We start from the raw sequence: 25,954 nt of genomic DNA, 5'->3' as shown, positions 1-25,954 counted from the left end.
GTATATTTATACATATTATTTTTTATATTTTTTTACTAAATAATCAGCCATCAGAATAATAATATATTACAATAATAAAATATGTAATAGACGGATAATTAATTTCTTTTACAGTAATATAATAAAAAAAATTACGAGATATTAAATATATATATTTCTATACTAAGTTATTGATTAGCAACTGATTTTTTATGTATATGTAATTTTATTTAGTTGTCTATGATATTTTCCATCTCAATAGATTAATGACTAATTCGTTGTAAATTTGAGCTCCATTTAAGAATTATCACTAGCCAATGAGTTACTACATACACAAGACAAGATTCGAACTCCTGATACTTATTTAAATTGACGACTAAGTTGGCCACTCGACCAACTCAAATTAATTCTAAGTACACATAATATAATTGTATTCTTTTTATATATGGAGATAAAGGAACATAATCCTTAAGGACCAAAGGGTAATCTAGGAAAGAGCTAGCCCTAAACAGGGGACAACATAGTTTGATGCAAGAAAAGTCCTAAAACAGGGGAAGGCACTCATGAAGAGAAGAGGTAAGAGGTTAACACAAAAATTCACTCTAACATGGGAAAATATTAGTAGACACAATCCAACATATTACCAACTGTCAACCATGATGTTCCACGTTATGCCACTCATAACCCATGAGGGTTTTTGGGTGCTGCTTGTCCCCTTCTCTTATTCCAACCTTTTCTTTCCTATTCCTCAATTTTGCAACATAGAGTGCTTTAATTAACATAATACTACTAGGGTTTCCCTTATAATTACCATGATTATGTATTAAGGTAAAGTAAAATGGCCATCAATTGTATCAACACCAGGTTATCATATTTTCAATAATTCTTATTTTAAAATATTGAAATAGAAAAAAATGAGTGTTAACAAAAATAATTAGAATTTAAAAGAATTTTGTTCGAAATGAATTATATTATTAGGACGATAAAATAATTAATTTGGATTAGTTGAGTAGTTAACTTACTCGTCTGTTTAAACAAGTATCGAAAGTTCAAATCTTGTTTTATGTTAAAATTTTAAGACAACTACTATACACCTAGGCTAATTGGTCAAAACATTATTGTTTAATTAATTTAAGATAGAAATTTAAGTGCAATCGATTTCATGTGAAGTTGATAATTGAGAATCGTTAGATGAAAATTTAGTCAAATCAGTCAAATTATCTAACGACTCTCAATTGTCAACTTCACGTAAAATCGATTACACCTGAGTTTTTACCATAATTTAATTAGCTCATAAGTCACATGTTATTATTGAGAAAGATAGGTCATTTTGGGTTCCAAGTGATGTTAATGCAAAACCCTCCATTAGGAGTAAGAATAGATTCTTATAAGGAGCATGTACTTTGGAACAAGATTTGCTTTAGTGGTATAATGACAATGCACAACACCCTCCCTATCTTTTTTTTTTTTCCCTTTTTTGTGGCGGAACCCTTTTAATGATTTCACATTGAGTTTGTTTTTTAAAAGAAAAGTACTCCTCTAAATTTCTAATCCTAACACACCACGTAGAAACAAAGAATAAATAGAGGGTTCTTGGCAAACGCTACACCTCAGCTCTACACACACATAAAAGATTTTGTATTTTCTTTCAAAAATAAAATATATAATGTAATCATTAAATATATTAGAAAAATTAAAAATTTTTATACATATATAATTTAGCTTTTATCAACTATTAGTATAAAATAATTTTACACGTGTATTTAATTACGTAACGATAATCAACAAAAATAATTACATTATATATTAACAGCACAAATGATTTTCAAAAATAATAATTAATCAATATACCGTCAGTATATCAAAATTAAACTCGATCGTTCCATAAACAAGTGGCAGTGTCTTCCTTTTCTCTTGAGGTCTCAATGCACACAAAAAACACCCATTTCAACAAAAGAAAAAGGAATAACATTACGGCAACTAAAATGATTACTACCAACACTTCCCAACACAAGAAAAATAAAAATTGCAAAAGAAAATGATTGAAAGTGAAGAAAAAAAAAATATAATAGTAATTATGAAGGGCTAAAAAATAGAAGAAAATAATAATAAAAACGAGAGAGTAATTGATGATAGAGAGAGGGGTGGTGAGTGAGTGAGTGATGGTGTGTTTTGGACCCAATCCAAACCATCATTGCATATCTTGGGACGGCCTAGCCCATCATCATTTTAGAAACCCCTAACTGAAAGCCCCCATTATTGTTCCTCTCATGTCCATTATGCCTTCATTTTATTCCCATATTGCCCTTACCACCTCTTCTCATACAAACAAACAAAATCAAATTTTATGTTTTTTTAGTAGAATCCCATGCTAAGTATCCTCTTAGAAGCAATTTTATTCAAGTATTGGATATTTCATAAAATTTTATATTTGGTTCTTTCGGCACCATTTTTTTTTCTTTATGAAAAATATTGGAATTCTTAAATCATTCTTTTAATTATTTTTTTAATTTAAAAAAATTAATTTTTTTATGTTTTTGGAGAATAATTAAAAAATAAATTAAAACTATTAATCTTTACTCTTTTTTATATCTAAAGAAATTTTATAATAATCATTTTTTATGTGAAAATTATAGCTAATATTTTCCTATTTTGGTAGCAAAATTCTTTCAAGAAATTTAGTTGTCCAATATTTTTTCATTTTCAAAATCTTGGAAGTGTCTTTAAGATACTTATGGTCAATATTTTTTTAGGAGAAACTATTACTTAGATCTTTAATGTTTTAAACATCTTATTTTAATCCCAAAATTTTTTAAATAGATTTAATGTTGTTGTGTTATTAAATTTGACACAAATAATTAACATATTGAAAATACAATATCGTTTTATTTTAGTACGTAAAATCGTAAATAAAATTTATCCTTTGGCAATCACCAATATAAATGATTTTCTTTAAATTTTAGAATGTTAATAATTGGTTGCTTAGGTTTGAGATTTTATACGAAAAAGAATAAAAAGAAGAAGTATTACAAAAAAAACTTGATTATGTTTTTTTAATACACAAAAATAAAAAATATGACTTAATTAAAAATGTTGTTAACGTTTACGTCACTCATTTTATTAATTATTCATATTAAATTTAAAAATGCAATAACATTAATTACATTTAAAATTTTTTTAGACTAAAATAAAACATTTAAAACATTAAATATTAAATTATTAGACCTAAGACAATACTTTATCATTTTTCTCGTAATTTACACATTTTTGAAATCAATATATATATATAAGCTTAATAAACACAAGTAGATACAAAAGATTCATATCATTAACCCACAAGAAACTCAAAAGTTTAATTGGGTGAGTGAAACATCTTATACACACTAGACACACATTAAAGTTAGGTAACTATATATCTTAAATGAAATAATCAAGTTCTTCTTCGTACTTTGTGTTGTTCAGAGTATTTTTTAATTTGACAGATCAAACATTAATCTGTTGTAAATTTGAATTTTATTTAAAAATTTATTTCTGACCGATGAATTACTATATATATAAAGAGAAATTCGAATACCTTCAACACTTATTTAAGTGGACGAGTGAGTTAACCACTAGTCCAAATTAACGAGATAATCAAGTTATTCTTCACACTTTAACAGCCTATCATGTATCTCTCTACAAGTTAATGAACAAAAAACACAAACACAAATAAAAAAAAAAAAGAAACCATCATCATTCACATGACGCCATAAGCATGATGATGATCATAAGAACCAAAACATAAAATCTTTTAGGCTTACTAACCGGCCGCCTTCCATGCTTACACATGCATGATTGTTGTGTCAGACACAGAAGGGGCACGTCCCCCCTCCTTCTTCTCAAAATATCCTTATTACTATCTTCATATTTATTTTACACCTATTTTTTCAAAACATTTATAATATATAATTTTAAATTAGTGATTACAATAATATAGTTTTTTAATAAATAAATAAATTATTCATATTTAATATTATTACAAAGTTTATATTTTCAATCAATTTATTCTATTTTGATAATCAATAAAATTAAACAGAATAATTACAAATTTTAATTACGAAAAATTTAAATAGAATATGTTTGAACTAATCTAATTTTAATAAATATTAAGTTAAAATATATTTTCTATAATTGATATTAATAAAGAATAATATTATTAAAATATGATTAAGAATATCCATTTTTTTAGAAAAAAATATATTATTTTACTCTAATTAAATGTTGAAACAAAATTTCTCTTCAACTCCCATTGTTCTTTCGCTTTCTCTTTCTCTCTCATCCTTTGTGTCTGTGCTCTTTTTTCTTCTCTGCTTCTTAGCTTCTATCTATTATTACCTCTCTCTCTTACACACTTTTTGGCTCTATAAATTAACACCCCATTTGTTCTCTTTGTCCCTCACTTCACAACTAACTAAACCTCTTATTTGTTTTTGCTTAAACTCTCTCCCACCTTTCTATCCTATAACACTTCCAATTCTTCTCATTCTTCTAACTATTCATTCCTCTTCCACAATCCAGAGATAGAGCTTCTTGCTTCCAACAACATTCACCACTTCAAAAAGGTGATCTTTTTTTGAAAAGTTCAAGAGAGAAATAAACATAAGAGGACCCCACTTTCCTCTCTTTGTTTTTTTCTACATTTATGTTCTTTTTGTTTCTCCTTCTTACTTTCACAAAGAATGAAGAATCAACATGATATGTATATATTGACACACATTAAGGTTTTGTCACATTGTTTTGTGGGAGGAATGTTTTCTTTTCAAAACCTTTTTTTCTTCCTTCTTATTTAGTGGGATTCCTCTGTTTCCTCTGTTTTTTTTTTTAAATTCCCATGTTAATATTTTTTATTATAATACTAGGTTTATATAAACAAATAAATAAACAATAGCCTCCTCAAAATAGTTTCTTTGTCTTTCTCTAGCCACAACCACCAATTCTTTACTATATAAATTGATGTCATGTTTATTTATTATTTCCTTCTTTCCATTTTACTTTTGGAAACTTTTGGCTTACTTATATATATGCTTGAAAAATTTAAGAACTATTTTATTTATTTTATTCTTTTATTTATTTTTTTTATGAGACATACAAACACACACAAGATCTTGGTATGAAGCTTTGTCTCCTTTCACATATTAGCCTTTATCCTTTTCTTCCATCTTGGGATAGCCAAAAAAAGAAACAATTTTATTTTATTTGTTTTATTTTCACTTGCTTTCAACTCAGGGCAGGTTTTGTACAACTATATATCATTCTCCTTAATTATTCTTTAGATTTATTTTATTTTATTTTATTTTTTGAGACAAACCCATATGCTCTATTTATTTGACAATGTGGTCCAAATAAAAATAAAAAACAAAAACAAAAAAGAAACTCAATTGTTATGTTCTGGCCTCCACCTGTTCTATACATGCTTTTTTTTTCCCACTCCTCCTCTGTTGTAATTGGCTTCTTTGTTTAAGTGTCATAATTATATCTACCAAAGCAAAATTCATAAAAGCAACACATTCATAAGGAAGCCTTTTTATTTATTTATTTATTATTATTTTTTTCTTTTTTGGCTTACCTAATAAGTTGGTTGTGTGTCTTTCTTATTCATCTTACTTTATCTTAATGATCACACTCCTCTTTTCATTATTTTTCTCAATCATATTCTTATATTAATTACATATAATATATATATCATTGATCATGCTAATTCTTAATTATTTAATTTAATTAGTTAATTAATTAATTAATTAATTTTTATTGATTTCAGGATTCATTTGAGAGATTTATTATTGTGATGGAGAGGCTGAACTCAAAGCTGTATTTGCAAAACTGTTACATAATGAAGGAGAATGAGAGGCTTAGGAAAAAAGCACAACTTCTCAATCAAGAAAATCAAGCACTTTTAACTGAGCTGAAGCAAAAGCTTTCAAAGGGTAATAAGGGAAATAATAATAATAATAATAATAATATTAATGGTCCAAATACCCTTCTTGATCTTAGCCTCAGTTCAAGTTCAACTCAAAATGCTTCCAATTCCACCAATTAGAAAATACTAAAAAAAAAATAGTGGCTTAATTAATCTAATATTAGTGTATGGTATATGAATGAGAATTGAAGAAGCATGTTGACCCCACTAGTGACTATTATTATTTTTATTTTTATTTTTATTAATTTTAATTTTATTTTTCTTTTTTTTGTGTAAAACCAATGTGGGAAGTAGTAGTATTAGTTGTAGTAGTAGTAGAAGTAGTGTCTGTTCCATAGGACAAAATTAGCATAATGTTCTAGCAGGGTACTATTACTTCCATTTCCATGTTTAATCATGTCTTCTTTTTTTGGGAGGGTTTTAGATATATGAATTTCTGAACTACCAAGGTATATGTATGATGTATCAGACCCTATATAATTAAAAAAAAAAAGGAATATAAAGTTAGTACCATATGTTTACCCCCTCATTCCTTATGTCTCTCTGTTTTTGTGATTGTGAGAAAAATTAAATGTGTGCACTCTAATTTTTCTAAATTATTATAATAATTAGTCCATATTTAATATACAAGATATATTTAAATTAATACAATAATTTAGAAATATATTTAAAAAATTGAAAATTAAAACAATTCATCAAATTGATGATAAATAAATAATTAACCCTTAATCACATCCAAAACTAGAAAAATAAGGTTACAAAATATTAAGGTGGGATAAAAAGGTCAAATTAAATATTCAAAATAGATAATTTTATGGATATTTTTAAAGATTGGATATGAAGGACTGCATAGAAGGCTTATCATTCAGATTCTGTTTTGAAGAGAGAATCTAATCACACAAATAACATCATCTACAAGATTCAGGAATACTGAAAGTCAATGAGGATTCATTAGAGTGTGTGAGGAACAGAAAGAAGAGGGATAAGATATAATCCACAATTATTATTATTATTATTATTATTATTATTATTATTATTATTATTATTATTATTATTATTATTATTATTATTATTATTATTATGCTATAGGACATGACATAATTTGATTTCAGTATGGTTGACTGTGTCTTATGTTCAAAAATACATTACTGCATGTCAGAGTTTTCGATCACTTCTCTATCTATTTTTTTAAAAAATATAAATATTATAGCACCACTAATTATTTTTATAACTTGCTTGATCAAACTTCAAGATACAAAGAAAAAAAGTATAACAATACTACAAGATGATGTATCCAAAAGTTAAGACAAAAATCAAAATAAAATAGTGGTTAAATGATTAAATCTAGTCACATGATCTATTTTTTTTTTTAATTTCTTGCATCACATTATTCTAAGTACTTTTTTTTTTTCTAAATTACAAGTCTTTTAAAGGAAGCAATTACATTTGAGCCTAACAGATTTAAACTCAAAATATTACTTAAAAGAATCAAATATATGCTACTTGAACTAACCCTCATTTACAAATTAGTTGTTTATTATTTTAAAAAAAACTTATTTAAATTTCTGTATAGCCATATGAAATGAATGTAATTTTTTCTCTGATATATTCAAAATTAATATAAATATATTCTAAAGTATAAAAATCAATTATTAAGTATAAAAATATTTGACATTTTATAAAAAAAATTATTATTAATATATTATAGATTTGATTATTTTAATAATTAATTATTTAATTAAAATATATATTATTTAACATATGTAAATATATAATAATTAATTTTATGACTAATTTTTAATATATAAAAATATTTTTTTTCTTGAAAGTAATGCAATAAATATAAAGGATAATGTCTAATCAAAATGAGTGAAATTCACAGAATTTTTTCTTGCTGTTACTTCTGCTGCATCATCTAACTGAAACTGACCCTCCTAAGGTCACCAAAGCATGTCACCAGCTCAGAATGTCAATTTTGATATTAGAATTAAGGACCATAGGCATCATGACTCAGATTCCCTTTCCAAGACCCACATAAGTCAGCAACATATCTAATACATTTAAATACCACAACAAAAATAATATATTCAAATAGATAATATTAATGTATGTCTCTCTCTACGTCTATATTGATGCATTTGTGTAAGAGTTAATATATTTGATTTTTTTATTAATTTAATTGTTAAATTATAATTACTTATCACATAAATTGTTTTTACTAAATTTTGTAAATATATATAACTAAATAGAAATGTGCATTGTGTTGATTTAAGTATATATAAAATGTGTATCAAATAATATCAGATTGGTATAAAATTTTGAAACTATTTATTAGATAAATTTTCAGGTTAATTTTTTTTATATTGATTAAATATATGTAATACATTGTTATTAGAAGTATGAATATTTTTGTTTGATATGAAATTTTTCTTTAGTTAATATTAACTAAATCGGACAGTTTAATTTGTTTGAAGAAAAAAAAAAGTTACAAATCGGAGAATCTAGTTTAATTTATACTTTTAAATTTTGTTATTTTTAAAAATAAAAATTGAAAAGACTAATTTTGATGTTATTTTTTTAGTTTTAAAAAACGTAAATCAAACAATTTGAATTTGTGATTCTTTTCAAAAAAAGTTAAACAGCATAAATTGATAAGTCCAATTTTTGAAAATTACTTTGTAACTAAACAACAAATTAGAGACATCGAATTTTTTTTACTGTACAATATCTCCTCACTTATTTTTTGAGATTTTAGAAATAAAATAAAAGAAATAATTATTTTTTTATACTTGATTTTTTAATTTTAATTTTTTAAATACGATTTTTTTATTTAGAGTGAGTTCGTCGCACTTTTCGGCCAATTCTGTATTTTTAATTTCACTTCAATTTTTTTTAGAAAAATACAAAATTCAAATTTTTAAGTCATTATTAATTTATCATCGTATCCAAGCATACATGGGAGTACACCAAAATACGTAGACAACAAGTATGATTTTTTTAACATTGTTGGCGACAATAACAACCATTATCATTGTCTCTAGAAATATATAGATACACAGTTATAAGATTTTTTTCATTGTAAATTAAAAAAAATATTATTTCTCCAATAAAAATATGATTTATTCTTGTGTACTCTTGTTAATTTCTATATATTCTGAAAATGATGATTAATAATTTGAGTTAGTCATTTTTTTTTAAATTTGAGGTGAAGTTTGCTGAAGTTAGATGAACCGGTTCGGCAGTATGACAAACTTGCTTTGAATAAAAAAAATGTATTTGAAAAATTAAAATTAAAAAATATAATTTTAAAAATAATAATTTTTTATTTCAAAAAATATTTGTTTGTTGTGTTACACACTACCGTGCAGTATAGAAAAAATAATAAATTTAGCAATGTTAATCATAAATTTAACATATACTAGCAAGAATGGATTATGCCTCATATATATAAAAAGGAGATAAATAATAAATTAATAATTGAAAATTATTTGAAGAGAAGCAGAGGGAGAGAGGGAGGGCCAGCATGTCCCTACATTTTACCACTGAAAGTATTGGATTTTAACTTACTTGTATTAAATGTTTTGTTGAAATTATATTCTCTTTGCTACAGAGTATCTGCTGTATGTAGATTCTGCCATCATAACCATATCTAATACTACATTATGGAATTAGGACGTGTTTCATTTCATATATGATATGATATCATGAACATAGGGGAATAGCAATGAGAAGAGGGAAAAAAATTACATTATATTTTTTTTTAAATGAAAAAGGTTAGATCAAGTAGGAGAATTAATTTAATTGAAGGAATTTTGAAACCACTCAAAATTGTTGAATTTTGAGCATCATCTTTATGATTGGTTTAGCATGAATGCATGGTCAATGATAAGCAAAATTGTACTTGAGTTTCAACTCTGTTTTCTCCTATAATATTTTATATGGGTAAAAAAAAATACTCTTTGTTGTTTGGATAACTTATTTATATACTTATTTACCTTTGAAATTTGTTTACATATTAAGGGCTGTTGTATAAATTACTAGAGATCTATATATCAATCTTACACTAAATTCACCAATAAGCTTGATAATATAAAATAATGTCTATAACTTAGGGTTAACATAACAATTCTTAGAAAATCAACTTTGTAGCATCTTGATAATACTGCATTAAAATCCATTGAGTACCATTTAACAAATTAAAAAACTACTTACTTTTTTTTTAATTGTTTGGTTTTTAAAATAGAAGTCTTTTAGAATACAGTGACTTGACCATAAGTCCATAAGTGAATACTTCTTAAATAACAACACATCACAATGTCTTTTAATGAATAACTTCAAGGGTAAGTAAATAGCATTTCAACATTAGAATTATGCAATTATAAGGTATGATATCCGTTAAAATAGTCTGTTAAATTGAACTGTTTATTTAATAAATAGATATTTGGCTTTAAAAATAGACTCGATTAACTTGTAAATTAAACGGATTAACTCATGAAATAAATAGATTAGTTCTTTTAATTTGTTTAAATTTTTTTATCTTTTATGCTTTTAAAATTTTTTTAGTAATTCAATCCAAATATTTAAAGTTCTATGAAAAATATTTAAATTTTTAACCCAATAATATATTAAAAATGCAAACACTTTGGCCTAAAAGTTAATATTTTAGTTGAAAAAATCATTTGTTTTATTTTTTAATTAAAAATTACCCATCAAGATAATAAAAAACCGGATGAACTTTCTTTAAGTGGATAAGACTTGGACAACCCCCAATCCTAGGCATTACATCCATACACCCATGTATTACACACCCACACAACTCACTCACACACACTACATGAGAGTACACATAAATGGTTCTATATTCCTCCATGAGGACTTGAACCCGGTGCAGCTCTGTGGAAGGCACACAAAGTGGCCATCTAACCCAGGCCTCGGCTGCGATAAGACTTTTATTTTAAAGACTCACTCATGTATTACACACCCACACAACTCACTCACACACACTACATGAGAGTACACATAAATGGTTTTATATTCCTCCATGAGGACTTGAACCCGGTGCAATAAGACTTTTATTTTAAAGACTCAATACAATTGATATGAATTGGTCCACTCACTTAAATCCACGAGTATAAACGGGCCGGACAAGCCCATTTGAAAATTTTACTATAATACACCAATTATCATAACAGGACCATCAAAATTAAAATCCAACAAAAATTTTCTTTCAAAAGATTAATAATAACTAGAATATTTGTTCTGACAGAAATTTTGCTGTTCTCTTCTATGCCTTAGCCTTAGCACTCTCCCCTCTCTCTAAAAGCTTACATGGATGAACTTCTTTACTAGCCATGTTACATATAAAACATGTTTTGTTTGTGTTTCCAATCGATGTGATACTTTACCATCTTCAATTATCATCAGTAATGAGTGTTGCATACATGAGTAAATTCCATGTATCTGGCAAGCCTGCCACACACCAATGGAGACAATCCATGGTTCTATGGGCATTGTAAATACTAGGATGTGCATCTTTTCTAAGCTGCGAGAGTGTTGTAATGTTAAGTAGATGAAATGGTTTGGTTATTTTATTTAATATATCTTCCATTATAAACACTTGAGGTGGCAATCCACTTGGATAGCTTGATCCGCTTAATGGTTCTGTCTCCAATGAACAATTTTTCACTTGTGGTTCGTTCCATTCACCACCCCTATTAGTACACAAAATATAAAATGAATCAGAATATATATAACGCTAATAATAAAGTAATAAGTGATGATATAACAAGCTAATTATTTTAATTTTTAACTAATGACTAATGACTAAATACTTAAGAGTAAATTATCAAATTAGTCTTTGAAAGATCATTTGTTCTTCAAATTGGTTTTCAAAAGATTTTTTTAATCAAATTCATCCTTAAAAATTTTTAAATTAGTCATGTTAGTTCTTTGGTCACTTTCTTTGTTGATGGTGCCAAAATTTGCTAATGTAACACGTTAGGTGACACTCCAACACACACTTAGGAATCTTAATTGACTATTAACATAATAAGTTTATAAAATTAGATCAAATCAATACCTAATTGAGAGAAGAACTTGAGGAATTGGAATCCCTCAATTCGGAATTGATTTGATCTAATTTTATAAACTAATTATGTTAATAGTCAATTAAAACTCATAGGTGTGTGTTGGGTGTCGCTTAACGTGTCACATTAGCAAATTTTGACACTATCAACAAAGAAAGTAACGGAATGACTAATATGACTAATTTAAAATCTTTAAAGAACGAATTTGATTTAAAAAATCTTCCGATGACCAATTTAGAGAACAATTGATCTTTCAGGAATTAATTTGACTATTTACTTAAATATTTAATTTGGCTTCTAAAATCTTATTTTAATTTTTAAAATTTTAAAAACACTAATTTAGTAAAATTGAGTTTTGAACACCATAATAATTTTATATTCTTTTTTATGCTAACTTAGTAATTCGAAGATGAAAAATCAAATTGAATCGTGAATTTAAGAGACTACTATTAAAATTCAATTATAATATTTTACGTAAATAATCTATACATACAAATGTAAAATGGATTCAGAAGACATGCAAAGTGTATTTTCGAAAACTAAAAATAAATATAATTTTAAGAATTAAACTAATAACATTTTTTGAAATTTTTTATCACTTTTAGTAAATTTGCTAAAAAAGGAAATTATTTCTTAAATCTTACTTCCAATGTGAAGGAGTAATCCCTTGATAAAAAACTTTGTTCTTGTTTGGATTAATCTCTGCATTTACCCAATTAACCCATGTTGTCAAACCCAACTTAAAAGCTTCAATACGATCCATGTCTTTGACAATCTTGTCCCCATTCTGAATATAATCCCATCTGCATCAACAACAAATTAAAATGGTGACACACTTAATTTTATTACTAATCATAATGCGCATAATTATTAATTAATCATAATTTTGGTAGAGCAAAAATAATAATCAACAAATAAATATGAGTTTGTAAAATTCGTACGGTTTTCCAGAATCGTTGCGGTTCCACCAGAACCAAGTGTTGAAAACCAAAATGTCCATTTTCTTCCATAACTCCCCATTTTTAATGGAATCAAGTTTTAGGACTCGACCAATTTTATCCTCATAATCAATATCAACCAAATATTGTTGTCTCATAAAAATCACTGAAATTCCATAGCCCTGGAAAAATAACAATGGAAATGCTTATTATATAAATCTATATGAAATAGATATAACACACATCTTGAAGGAAACAAAATACAATAATTTTATAACATGAGACACGTATTTTTAGAATTGAATTTTAATACACTAACAATGTAAATTGTTTTATTCAGTTATCTATTTACATCTGGTGTTTTTGATAATTTTTCACATTGTCAATGTAAAAAGTAATTTTTTTTATGTGGCGTTACGTGATTGAATAAATGATATTGTATCAAAATTAAATTATATTTTTATCTATTACCAAAAGCATTTTTTAAATATATCTCTATATTTATGTCACAATTCACTTAAAATTGTTATTATTAAAGTAAAATATATTTTTTATCCCTAACGTTTGCGATATTTTTCAAAAATATTTCTAAAGTTTAATTTTGGTTAATTTTGTCTCTTAAAATTTTTAATTTGTATAAAAAAATTATCTTTAAAAATTTTTAACTTTGTTCCTAAAGTCTTGCATGGAATTAACGTTCAAAGATAATTTTGTAACAAATCAAAAACCTTAAGAAATAAATTGAATAAAACTAAACGTTAAGACTATTTAAAAAAAAATCACAAATATTAAGGGCAAAACATACTCTACCTTTATTATTATTATTGAGAATAAACTATTAATTTAGCCCTTTAAAAGAAACCGGCAAATTTTAAATTGTCTCTGAAGAAATTTTTGGAACTAAATTATCTCAGATTTTCAATTTTTACAGGACTAAATTGATAATTTGTTCTAGTCAATATATATCAATTATATGAGAGCTTAAGACAAAGTTAAATTACAAACTGGGATTGTGAAGTTGTGGAAGGAGGCATGTTCTGAATCAGATTGTATTACTGCAGATTCAGGTGCAGATGCATGAAGTAAGCATACAAGTGATTGCCATTGGTCATGGCCAATAGAATCTCCAACAAACATTATTTGCTTCCCTCTCAATTTCTCCAACAAAATTTTCCCATCCCATCTGCAAAATTACATTCCAAATAATATATATTACAATAAAAAAAAATATTTTTTAAAAAATATATTAATACATTTATACATTAATAATATAAAAAATTTTATACGGTCATTTAATTATATTTATATATTTACATAACTTTTTAAATATATTACTTTAAACATTAACTATTTTTACTAACGTGATAATATATTATGTTATTTTGTTCTGGATGAAAATTAAAATTTTTATCTAATAACTACTATATATATATATATTTTGAGAGATATTATTATGAACAGAATAAAAAATTACAAACCTTGGTAAATCGCAATTGTTAGGTTGCCATCGGTATTTGAGGTAATTTTGATCTTGACGACCATATTTCAAACAATCAAATTGATAATCAATGTTGGGACATGCTAAAGAATCATAAAGTGGATAAGATTCATCCCTCACCCAGCTCCCTTCATAGAAATTGCAATTTTCTTCTTCTTGTAATCTTCTCCAAATCACATTACTGTTGTTGGTTCCATGTACCCTATCATAGTGACCATAGGCTACAAAAATGGCCACTACAATAATCCAAGCATATACCATCTATAACAATATCCATATATATGGCCAAAAATATATATTAAATTATTGACAAATAGATTTTATATAAATGATAAAATTATAAAATCATTAATAATATTGTCCATTTTAATATGATGGAAACTCAGGTGCAGTCAGCTTCACGTGAAGTTGATAGCTGAAAGTCGTTAGATGAAAATTTAGTCAAATTATTTAAATAATTTAATGGCTCTGAACTATCAACTTCACGTGAAGTTGACTGCACCTGAGTTTTCTCTATATTATATAGAAATTACTTAACCTATTAAAACGTGTCTAAAAAAAGTATTCAGATTCTTATAAAACATATTTTATTTCTCTTTTTTATTCTCATAATGTGGTATATACATCCTAGCTATAATTAAGGATAGACATATAATAATGGATAGATATGGTTATGTATATATGAATCAAATAAATTTATTCATTAACATTTAACAATATGAAAGAAATTGAAGAGGAAGATGTGAGTATCATCATCACATAGGTAACAAGACTAAGAAAAAGGAAATTGGTAAATGCCAAAGAAGATGGAGAAAAGAGTAGGATTATCTTACCCTAATTTCTTTCTTCTTTTGTGCACTTTCCTCTTTGCCTTTGGGGTTATGTGTGAGAATGAAGAGGGTATATACACCACCATGCATTTATAAGCTAAGGAGAACCAAATAAAACAAAACATTATTATTCAATATGTTGATAAATGTCTAATTTTTTGGGCTTGGTTGTGTCACATGATAAAATAATGGTACAAGTATATATAAATATATATTGGCTTCTCTACATAATGACATGATGGTGTTTTGCTCGTTGTTTTGTTCACTAGTAGGGTATGGACTGTGAGTCTCGTGACTCAAAAAGGTTTAATGGGGACCCTTTGTTCTCTTGTCTAAATGGAAGATCAATAAATCAGTTTGGGTTTATCTTGTAATTAAATCATTAATATATACTTAAATAATTAAGTATTGAAAATTCAAATATTATCATCAAGATTTGACCGATTTCTACAAAGTTTTTTTTTTAATGTTCAAAAGTAGTTAATATTGAAATATATTTAGGACATGTTAAATTTATAAATTAAGAAATTTTTTATTAAAAATATAAAAAATTTAAAACTTTAATGTATTATTTTATATTTATTAAATAAAAAATATTTAAATTTTTTTACTAATAATAAATTTATCATATGTCTTTAGGATACATGTTAGCTAAACCCGTATAATCACTGTTTCATTTTTTTTTGGGCTTGCATTATTTTATGGTTTAATTAACAAGAGTAATTAATAAGGTAGGCCCAAATATAATGTGGGCTTCAAGTTTTTGGCGGGTTGGGCTTGTTGATCTAACCTTTTTAAATGGAAGTTATTTACAAGGAAGGAAGACCTCGGCCCAAAATAGATACAAGGAAAAAAAAATGTTCATATTTAGATATTGCTTTGCTTCCCTGACCCCAAAAAAAAAAAAAGATATTGCTTTGCTTCTAACCATAGATATAGTTAGTTATTGTAATAGATAATCATCATTCCTTTTAACCAATGATATAAATTTTAGTTTTTGATTGACAATGATAAAAAATCTCTTATTAATTTGTGAATGCTCAATTTTTTTCTCTCTCTCTTTTTTATGGAAACCTATTAATTCAAGGAAATTTGGAAATGAACTAATTTACCTCTTAGAGGTCATTTAGGTTTTTCTTTTTTCATTTCCCAAACTCTATTAATGATGGTTTTGATCCCACAATGCTCAATACGTATCTTGTGCTTCAATATATAAAACATATAAATGTTTTGATCTTCCATCCCCTCAAAAAAAAAAAAAAAAATTGCCCTTATTCTAACCATATACCAACTTCTTGTTGGATTTTTTTTATTCTTTATTAATTAATCTTAGGATTTCTAAGTCATGTACGCTTTCAGAAGGAAAGTAGTTCGCCACTCTAAATATTATGTAACTTAACTAGTTAGCTTTATAAGTATATATGGCAACAATTTAGTGTTCTGTTGAGGTAGGTAGCTCTAAGTTTGACTTCATGTTATGATTTTGGTGAAACTGAATCAACTGCATGCTTCTCATTATGTTTTATACGAAGATTTTGTTATATTTTTTATTAATATGTTTAAAAAAATGACAATATTATGTCTCATGATTTTGTTTTTGATGGTAGAGATGATAGCAAAATCCTATGCTGATGACCTATCAAAATATATTAATAAGAGAGAAGTATTCACACACTAAGATAAAAATTATTTCTAGTGACAATAATATAATGGTCACTATATATCTTATTTAACTTATATTTATGTGAAATAATATATTTATTATTATTACTATATGTTATAATAACAATTATATATTTTTTGCAGTCATTAAAAATATTTTTACCAGCAATTATATAATTACTTCTAAAATATTTTAGTGGCAAAATATAAAACAATTAATATCATCTAATTGTCAGTAAATATATTAACAGTTATTTTTATTATTTGGTAAAAAAATAAAATATCACTAACAATGATTTTTGTAATAATGACATCTTTATAAGATATATTTAGTTCTCCTTTTCAACGGACTTTATATTATTACAATGGTTAAAATATATAGTTGCTAAAATTTCATGTGTTCATCAAATATATGGTTTTGATTCTTTTTTCCCCTTAAAATGGATAACTAAGCAGAAAGAGTCATTTATATGTATTCTCACACGTTTATGGATTTGACATTAGGGAACAAATATTTGTCACATATGTCAGCAACACGAGCGTTGAATTTTATATTGGAGCAGCTCTAATTATTAATTAATTAATTATTAATTAATTAAGAGGAGTTGCTGGTCCGAAATTCATCAATTTCATCCCTTTTCAGATTTGTTGGAGAGCGTTCTACTTGCCACATCCACCACCATAAATTCCCACTATAAATATAATTGCAATTTCTTGTTTGTGACATACAATAATAACATATAATATAATGTACCATGGTGATGACTACTATTAAGAGAAGAGAAGTGATGGTTCCCCAAGATCATAGTCATCATTTCTTGATTATGGAAGACGATGATGATGAAGACCTATTTGAGATTGATCTTGAATTAGTGAATTGCATTTCTTCATCACCATCAAAACCACATTATTACAATACTGCCACTACAAGTACTACTAATTCTAATTATTCCACAGGGAAAAAGAATGCACTCTTGGCGAATTGCTTGATGCCAATTTCAGATATTTCTAGTGCAATTCCAGCTTGTAATAAGAGTAAAAATATTAGTAGTAATAATAATAATTATAATGTTGTTATTTCCGAGTCTTTTTCATTGGAGGAATATCTTAGGTTACCATTTTTGGGGGATATAGGAGCATTGTTGCATGGCAAAACAAAACCACAATTTCAGTTCCAGTTTCACCATTAATTAGTGACTGATTAATTATGTATTATCACATATATGCAAGTTGCTTATTATCTATGAAATCTTCTAAGCTCTATAAATGTTGATAAATTCTAATTATGCTAGCTAACTAATAAAAAATTAGTCAATATCAGTTAATAATTCAAAAAGATCCGATATATATTCCTATTTCTTTTCAAAATTATTATTTTTTCCCTCTCAACATATATACACTTCAATTTTACATACTTATTATCACAAGTCACCTACCTTCACCATTAGCCATGGTTGCTGCTACCAGTGACCACCGCTGGTCATCTCTATCATCGGCAACGACCACATACGATGGTTTACCACCACTGTCACCATCAGCCACCACTGGTCACCCTAAATTCTACACCTTGAATTTTAGATCATAAATACTAAATTTAAAACTTTAAATCTTAAATAAAAAATACTAAACCCTAAATTCTAAACTCTAAATTCTAAATTCTAAGTCAAATTTTAAATTCTAACCATAAATTTTAAATCTTAATTTTTAAATTCTAAATACTAAATTTTAATTTTTTTATAAGTTTTAAATGTTTAAATTATTTTTAATTTTAGATGTTTCTTTTTATTATGAAATATTAACTATTTTATTGGCTATCCATCCCCTTTTATAATTATATGAAAATATTTAAAGATTATCTGAATTTATTATTTTAGCCATCATTTTTAGTCATTAATTTTATTTTCTTTAGTTTAATAATTCAATAACATACTTTTAATCCACACTTTTAAACATTAATAATTAACTAATAATAAAAAATAATAAATTCTTATGGTCATCTAACATTCTTCCAATTATATATACTTTTCCATAATTATATATATACATACGCGCATAAAACGAGCTTTTTACTTTTTGTATTGTAGTACAAGTAGAAGTAGTGTTTTTCAATAATGTAAAAATTTAGTGTATTTTAATTTTAATTTGTATAAATATTACAAATCTAAAGGTTAGATTTGTGATTTTTATTTTTTATTTTTTAAAAGTTTACAAATCTGAGGGGTTAGATTTGTTTTCTAACGTTAAAAAAATTTTTAAGCATGCAAATCGGACCTTCAATTTGAGTTTTTTTGAATTTTTGGGTTTTTTTTTACCCAAAATCGACCCAGTTTTCTATCCTCACCCAAAACCAACCTTTAGTTTTTTTTTTTTCACGGTATCTTTTAAATTGGCAGGTTAAGGACTAATTCGCTGCGGTACTGAATTCTATTTAAGAGTTTGTCGCTGACTAATGAGTTGTTGCATGCACAATAAGACAAAATTCGAACCCCCGACACTTACTTAAGCGGGCTACTACTAGACAAACTCAACTTGATTACCTTCATTTTTTTTACTTTCACCTAAAATCGAACCCATGGTTTTCTACTCCTACCCAAATCTAAGCGTCCTATTTGTAATTTTTAATTAAAAAAAAAATATTTTTACATTCATAAAAAACACACAAACTCTTCATAATTATGCATAATACACTCTCCAATCCATTACAAAAAAATATTAGCCGCATAAAACTCTTGATATTATTTGCATATGTTAACATCAATGAAAAGCAGAAAACAACAAATGTTGTTGATTATGTGATGATCTAAGGATCCACTCATTTTGGGATGCATTGCTTCTATACTCTTACTCTCCATTCCAAAAAGTCATACTCTACTTATATAGATCTATAGGCGACATTTGGGGCTCCTTGGGTTTCTAGTTTCAAAGACTTGAATAAGTTGTACGACAAAACAACAATAATAAAACCTTTTGAAAAGATCGTACCGAATCTCTTTTAGTATTGTGTATCTAGTGCCACCGACTTATATGGATTCAAGAATTCACATTTTTATTTTTAGAAAATTATATGAACCAAAAGGTTGTGAGCAAAAGATAAACAAAATCATGTTAATTTATATTAATAATTAATTTTAAATTTTTTAAATTTAAAATTTTAAAAATTTAAAATTAATTAAATAAATCTAATTAAAACCTATAAAAACCTTTCTCTTTTCTCTCACATCAATGCTGCTGCGCTTCGTGGTGATGGGTAAATTTGATTCTTATGCTTCTGTTAACAATATCATGCTCACGAATTATAGCAAGGAGGAATTTTTGTGTGAGGCGAAAAGGCTGTTTCATGAGATGGGGCTTGGTGGGAGGGATAAGGTTTTTTGGAACTCGATGATTGTGATGTGCGGGTAACACCGCGAGGGATCGGAGGTGCTGGCACTTCTCATGTAGGAAGTAGTTTGATTGACTTGTACTTAAAGTGTGCAAGGGACATGTTAGAGTGCAGGACGGTGGATGATGGGATTTTTATTTTGTATTTAACACGCATATTTGTAATTAGGGGTTTGTTGCAGATATTGTTCTTTGCGTTTTGGGATATTAGGTGTCGTTTTGATGATTAAAAAGACTGCAAACTACACAATTATAGAATTATAAAAAAAACATTCATTTAATATGAAAAAAAAATCCTAATTCTTAACAAAAGAAACATCTAATTATATTTTAGTAAAAATAATTAAATATCTATAAAATTTAAAAAAATATGAAATTCTTAAAGAAATAGAGACATTCATATTTGCAATACAAAAAAATTTATGAAAAAGAAACATTCTGATACTTAGAAGAAGAAACATCTATATATATTAATTGGTAGAGATTTTGAATTCACACAAAGGTATTTGACTGGTTGTTGGCTAATACCCGTTTGGTCATTGCTCTTATTTTTAATATTGGGTTAACGTGTTTTTTTGAATTGTGATCTATTGTGGTATTTTTCTAAAACGTGAGATGATTTAATTTACGGAATACAAATCATACCGTTCAATTTTTAAGAGATACAAAAATCGAACCGTCCAATTTTTAGGTACAAAAATTGGACCGTTCAATTTATGTACTCGAACCCTCCGATTTGTGTTTAAAAAATTAAAAAAATTTGGAGTACATAAATCGGACTACCCCAAATTTTTAAAATTTTTTAAATACAAATCAAAAGATCCTATTTGTGTACGTCCCATAGTTTTAAAAAACACCAAAAATTATCATATTAAAATATAACACATACCCTACTTCCATATCTAAATTTTTTAGCCTAAAAAATTGTGTTTTATTATATATCATATTTATATTAAGATTCATTTATACATGATTTTTTTTTTACCATTTTTATATGGTTTTTTAAGGCTTTTTATTATTTTTTGTTTGTTTATCTTGCACACCCTTTTAATTGAACATTGTTTATTTTTTTATATGTTCAAATTACTTAAAATGAGATTTAACAAACTTTTAAAAAATAAACTATTTCAGTTTTTTTTCTTATAGTCTCGTATTTTAAAATAAATTCATGCATTATTCACTAATTGACATCACAAGAGAAAAAAGTAATGAATAATTACTCAAATTTAATTATTCTTAAAAATTTTTAATATCAGATAGTTTAATCTTATAAATTTAAAATAAATAAAATAATCATTAATATTTATTTTTGTTAAATAAACTGAATTTTTTTTTAATTATTTACCTTGTTTAAGACATCCCCGATATTTTTAATTCCAAATTACATCGGGTTTTTATTAAAATACAAACTATTCAATTCCTCAATATAACATTGTTTTAGGTAAAAAAAAAAAAAGAAGAAGATCAAATTGTCTCAAAAAGTGAATAATTAAGAGCCTTTGTGATTTATTTTTGTTAGAAGTCATATCATCTTTCGGAAAAATAAACAGAAATTGAACTTTTTGATAAAAATGTATTCGATCTTTTGTATTAATATTAATTAATATATATAACAATTCCAAAATGATTTATTTTATAATACATAACATACCCTTATATATGAGTGTTGCTGAATTTTCTTTAACAACAGATTGAACTTTATGATTTATCAATTGTTATTATTATTATAACTCAAATTTTGAGTTTTCTCTCACACTAATAACCTAACTAATGCATATTACATTTTGGCTTAATTTGAATGCTGAAAGTTGAAACTAAAAAGTTATGGCAGTTAAATGATACACGAACATCTGTGATTATATGAAAAAAATATATATATTATTTTAAGCTTGAAAATTAGAAAATTGGTTATAATAATTGCAAACACACCTATGTCTATTTATTTCATTCCTAACAATAAACGAAACTAAAAGCATCAATTAGGATGCATGAATGAGTTCAACTAAGGAGCTAATTTTTTTAGCCAAGATCAGTTAATTTTTTTAATTTTAAATTTTAAATCCTTAATTTTATATGTTATATTTTAATTCTAAATCCTAAATTTTTCAAAATAAAGGTTAAAGAAAAAATTTTACAATAAAAAACATTAAACAATATTAATTATCTGAAACTTAGTTTCCTATATTTTTTCATGAATAAATGATCGATCAAATCTTAAATATTTTCTAATAAGTTCATTATTATTGTTATTAATTTCTATCATTTCTTGGCTTGTAAACATGACTATTTTTTATTGTTATATATATATATATATATATATATATATATATATATATATATATATATATATATATATATATATATATATATATATAGGGAAATTAAACTAGGTTACTGTAGTAATAAAAAGATATTTATTTATTCTTAATTCTCAAGTTCATAACATTATATTACATAACTCACAAACAACACATACAACTAACACAATACATTAATTAGCCACATACATGATATAATAATAAGTGACACCTAAACTATATATCCAAGATTAACACCACCTATGAGAAGAAGCCACGTGCCATACCCTTTTCATTCTTCATGATGATGATGATGATATATAGCCATAACCTAACCTTGCTCGCATGCTTCTTGCTTTATTTACTAATAATAAATATATATATATATAGGTGTGCATGCAGCTACATATATATGAATTAGCGTCTTCTAGCGGCGGTTTCTCTCTGAGCATTGAAGTAGACAGCAGCAACAGGAAGAGAAAGGTCAGAGTGAGCAGAGAAGTTGATAGTGTTGAAGTGATCCCTTGAACTTGGTGGGGTTACACTCTGCCTTCTCTTTTGCTTCAACAACACAAACACATACCTGTGTATCCCTATCTGTGGCTTAGGGCTTTCATAGCTCACTATCTCTTTCCCTTCCATTTTACATCAAACAAAATTGTTACTATTATTCATTTATCTTTTTTATTACTTATCAGACATATATTAATTATTAAAATCAGTCACTATGTATTTATATATAAATATATATATTTTATCCGGTAAAAACTCACATGATGTTAATATTTAAGAACCATTAATTTAACTAAATTATTATTTAACGATTTTTAACTATTAACTATAATTGACATAAAAATAACTACATGTGAATCTTTGTCATTTTATTAGTAGATAATTTTAGTAATTGTATTCATAATATAGTACAATATGAACTAAATTCTAGACTTCAGTTCATGCAAATATTTGGTGTAACTATTTTATTTTTGAAAGATACATAAAAAAAAAATTAGTATAGTCATTTGATAGTTGGGTAGTCTATATAATGTATAAAACATTTTCACTTAATAATAATAAGGTAGGTCAATTTGAATTATATATAGAAATGAATAACACAGAATAACACATATATGGTGTATTTTAATTAGATCTATGAATCAATGAAACCTACCAAATGTGGCATCTGTTGTGCCAGGAATGTCTGTAACCATCCTGCAAAAGCAACCAATTAAGAGTAGACTGTTAGATCAGAAGCCTCTCTATCTACACTTAATTATTTTTTGTGTATTAAAATGTGCAAAAATGTTATATAAATAATTAATTATTGTGTATAATTTTTTGTATAATTGCTATAAATAGATATATATGTTAGAGGTAATATACCAAGTATATGTATTTACAATAATTGTACAAGAATTATATTAGTATTTGTTTAAAATGTGAATATTAGGAGGAAAAAAAAGAGAGTGTGTGTGTAAGAGAGGGGAAAAAGGCTTCTTCTTAATTATAAGATAGTTCATGTGATATCACTATTTTTAGTGGATAAATTAAACATATTGGGGATTTATCTATAGCTAATGCTTTAATTAAATTAAGAAAATTTGTATTCAAAAGTGAAAAGGCTAATAAGTTCTAAATACACTAGTTAGATTTGAGAGCCAAAAAAAGGTTTAGTATAACTTTACCAAAGTTCATGTATTAATCATAAGATTATTGTCACTATTTCTCTTCTCATAATTTGTTTTTGAAGGTCAACTTTTAGTATATATGATGAAACAGACATTTTTCTTTTGTATTACATGAAAGTTATATAATTAAACCTAATTTTACTAGAAAAAAATAAAATAAAAAAAAAATAAAAAACCTAGGTTCAAATTCAATCATATATATCAAGTTACCAGTGCAAATGTTCTCTCAGATAAGGATCACTTGGGCCAGGAACATCAGGATCTGTCATGATCTACAAAAGAAACAAGAGGATACATTAATTTTTCTCAAATAGCTCCAAATTTTGTAAGAACTAACCCCTAGGGTTTTGTTTTTCCCCCTTTTTTGGGAGAGAAAAAGGATCAACAAATTAAATAGTAGTGAAATCTTGTAAGTAAAATTGATCTAGTGTAAAATTAAATAGGAAAAAAAAAAGCAAACTCACAATCATCAACAATGATCACCCTTATTTTTTTTTTAATATCTACCATAATATTATTTATTAATTATTTTTTGCCTCTCTTCTATTATAACAAATAATATATATATATATGTATGAATAATGAAATTATTACCAGTGTGTAAAAAGTCCTCATGTCACCACCATCAATGGCAACCTTAGGCCTAGTGGTAAGAGCAGAAGGGAAGAACTCATGGCCATTGAAGACTTGTTTGGTGTTGTAAGTGACAGACATTTGAACACTTGGATTGAAAGAGTGGATGACATCTCCAACCACTCTTCCAAGAACTAAAGGATCTGAAGATGACATCTTTGCCATTGTTAAAGAGAATGAAAGAGAAGAAGAAGAATATGAAGTGAATTTTGTTTGTTGTTGGGTATAATGGGAGTGTGATCTCTACATCCATATTTATAATACTCTTAAAGGTCACTTGTCACTTTTATTTTTTATTTTTCTTTTCTTATCTTTAAAAAGTTTGTGGTGCTCATGTTCTTTAATCTTTATATTCAAAAAATAAATAAATAGAGGAAAGAAGTCTTGGAGGGAATGACACAAGTATAAATTAAACGATAATGTTTTAATTTCAGGACCAAATAATAATAATAATAATAATAATAATAATAATAATAATAATAATAATAATAATAATAATAATAATAATAATAATAATAAAGACTTTTTTATATTATTAATTTTAATAATAATAATTTTAAGTTGTTTATCTGCTTTTTTTGAATATTTATTTTTTTAATCTGTTTACAATATTTATATTTTCTCTATCTAGTGATGGTAACAAAAAAAAAACTATCTATAGGAAAAACAAACTATTTAAACAAATGAAGCTACAAGAAAAGAAACTTTTGCTAAAAAGGATACTAGCTAGTAGATTAGTAGTGCATGAATAAATAGATAAATTACCGTTTCTAAGTTTTAACCATGAAAAATTTTATTTCTGACAAATTTAACTATAATAAATTAAACTAATGTAATATTCATAAAAAATACAATATATTTGACAAAACTAATAAGACGTTGATCAATTATAAATAAAATGCCACTAAAACCCTTCTGAATTTTTTATGTTTTTTTTTTCTTATCTCTTCATTTTTTGAAATTTTTTTTAAGTTACTATTTAATTTGCTATTATTATTAATTTATTATT

General features: G+C 25.8%; 3 protein-coding genes across 3 annotated transcripts; 1 reads left to right on the top strand and 2 right to left on the bottom strand.

Moving 5' to 3' along the window:
• Positions 1–4,442: 4,442 nt before the first annotated feature.
• On the top strand, positions 4,443–6,445 carry LOC112728850 (protein LITTLE ZIPPER 3). The gene is made up of 2 exons (XM_025779160.3): positions 4,443–4,580; positions 5,777–6,445. Exon 2 carries the CDS (start codon positions 5,804–5,806, stop codon positions 6,053–6,055), a length of 252 nt encoding a protein of 83 aa, XP_025634945.1. The 5' UTR covers positions 4,443–4,580; positions 5,777–5,803; the 3' UTR covers positions 6,056–6,445.
• A 4,210-nt stretch (positions 6,446–10,655) lies between these two features.
• On the bottom strand, positions 10,656–15,440 carry LOC112728849 (protein trichome birefringence-like 41). Its single transcript, XM_025779159.2, has 6 exons — positions 15,291–15,440; positions 14,438–14,718; positions 13,965–14,142; positions 12,963–13,141; positions 12,666–12,824; positions 10,656–11,646 (listed from the first exon to the last, which is right to left on the bottom strand). Exons 1-6 carry the CDS (start codon positions 15,375–15,377, stop codon positions 11,346–11,348), a joined length of 1,185 nt encoding a protein of 394 aa, XP_025634944.1. The 5' UTR covers positions 15,378–15,440; the 3' UTR covers positions 10,656–11,345.
• A 7,290-nt stretch (positions 15,441–22,730) lies between these two features.
• LOC112729488 (CEN-like protein 1) lies at positions 22,731–25,198 on the bottom strand. Its single transcript, XM_025779665.2, has 4 exons — positions 24,907–25,198; positions 24,523–24,584; positions 23,796–23,836; positions 22,731–23,262 (listed from the first exon to the last, which is right to left on the bottom strand). The coding sequence occupies exons 1-4, from the start codon at positions 25,108–25,110 to the stop codon at positions 23,045–23,047; spliced, it is 525 nt and encodes a 174-aa protein (XP_025635450.1). The 5' UTR covers positions 25,111–25,198; the 3' UTR covers positions 22,731–23,044.
• Positions 25,199–25,954: the final 756 nt, after the last annotated feature.

The sequence above is a fragment of the Arachis hypogaea genome, chromosome 12, assembly GCF_003086295.3.
Source record: "Arachis hypogaea cultivar Tifrunner chromosome 12, arahy.Tifrunner.gnm2.J5K5, whole genome shotgun sequence".
In the NCBI taxonomy this organism is placed as follows: domain Eukaryota; kingdom Viridiplantae; phylum Streptophyta; class Magnoliopsida; order Fabales; family Fabaceae; genus Arachis; species Arachis hypogaea.
Note: the sequence above shows the minus strand (reverse complement) of the source record. Positions and strands in the feature narration are given on the sequence as shown.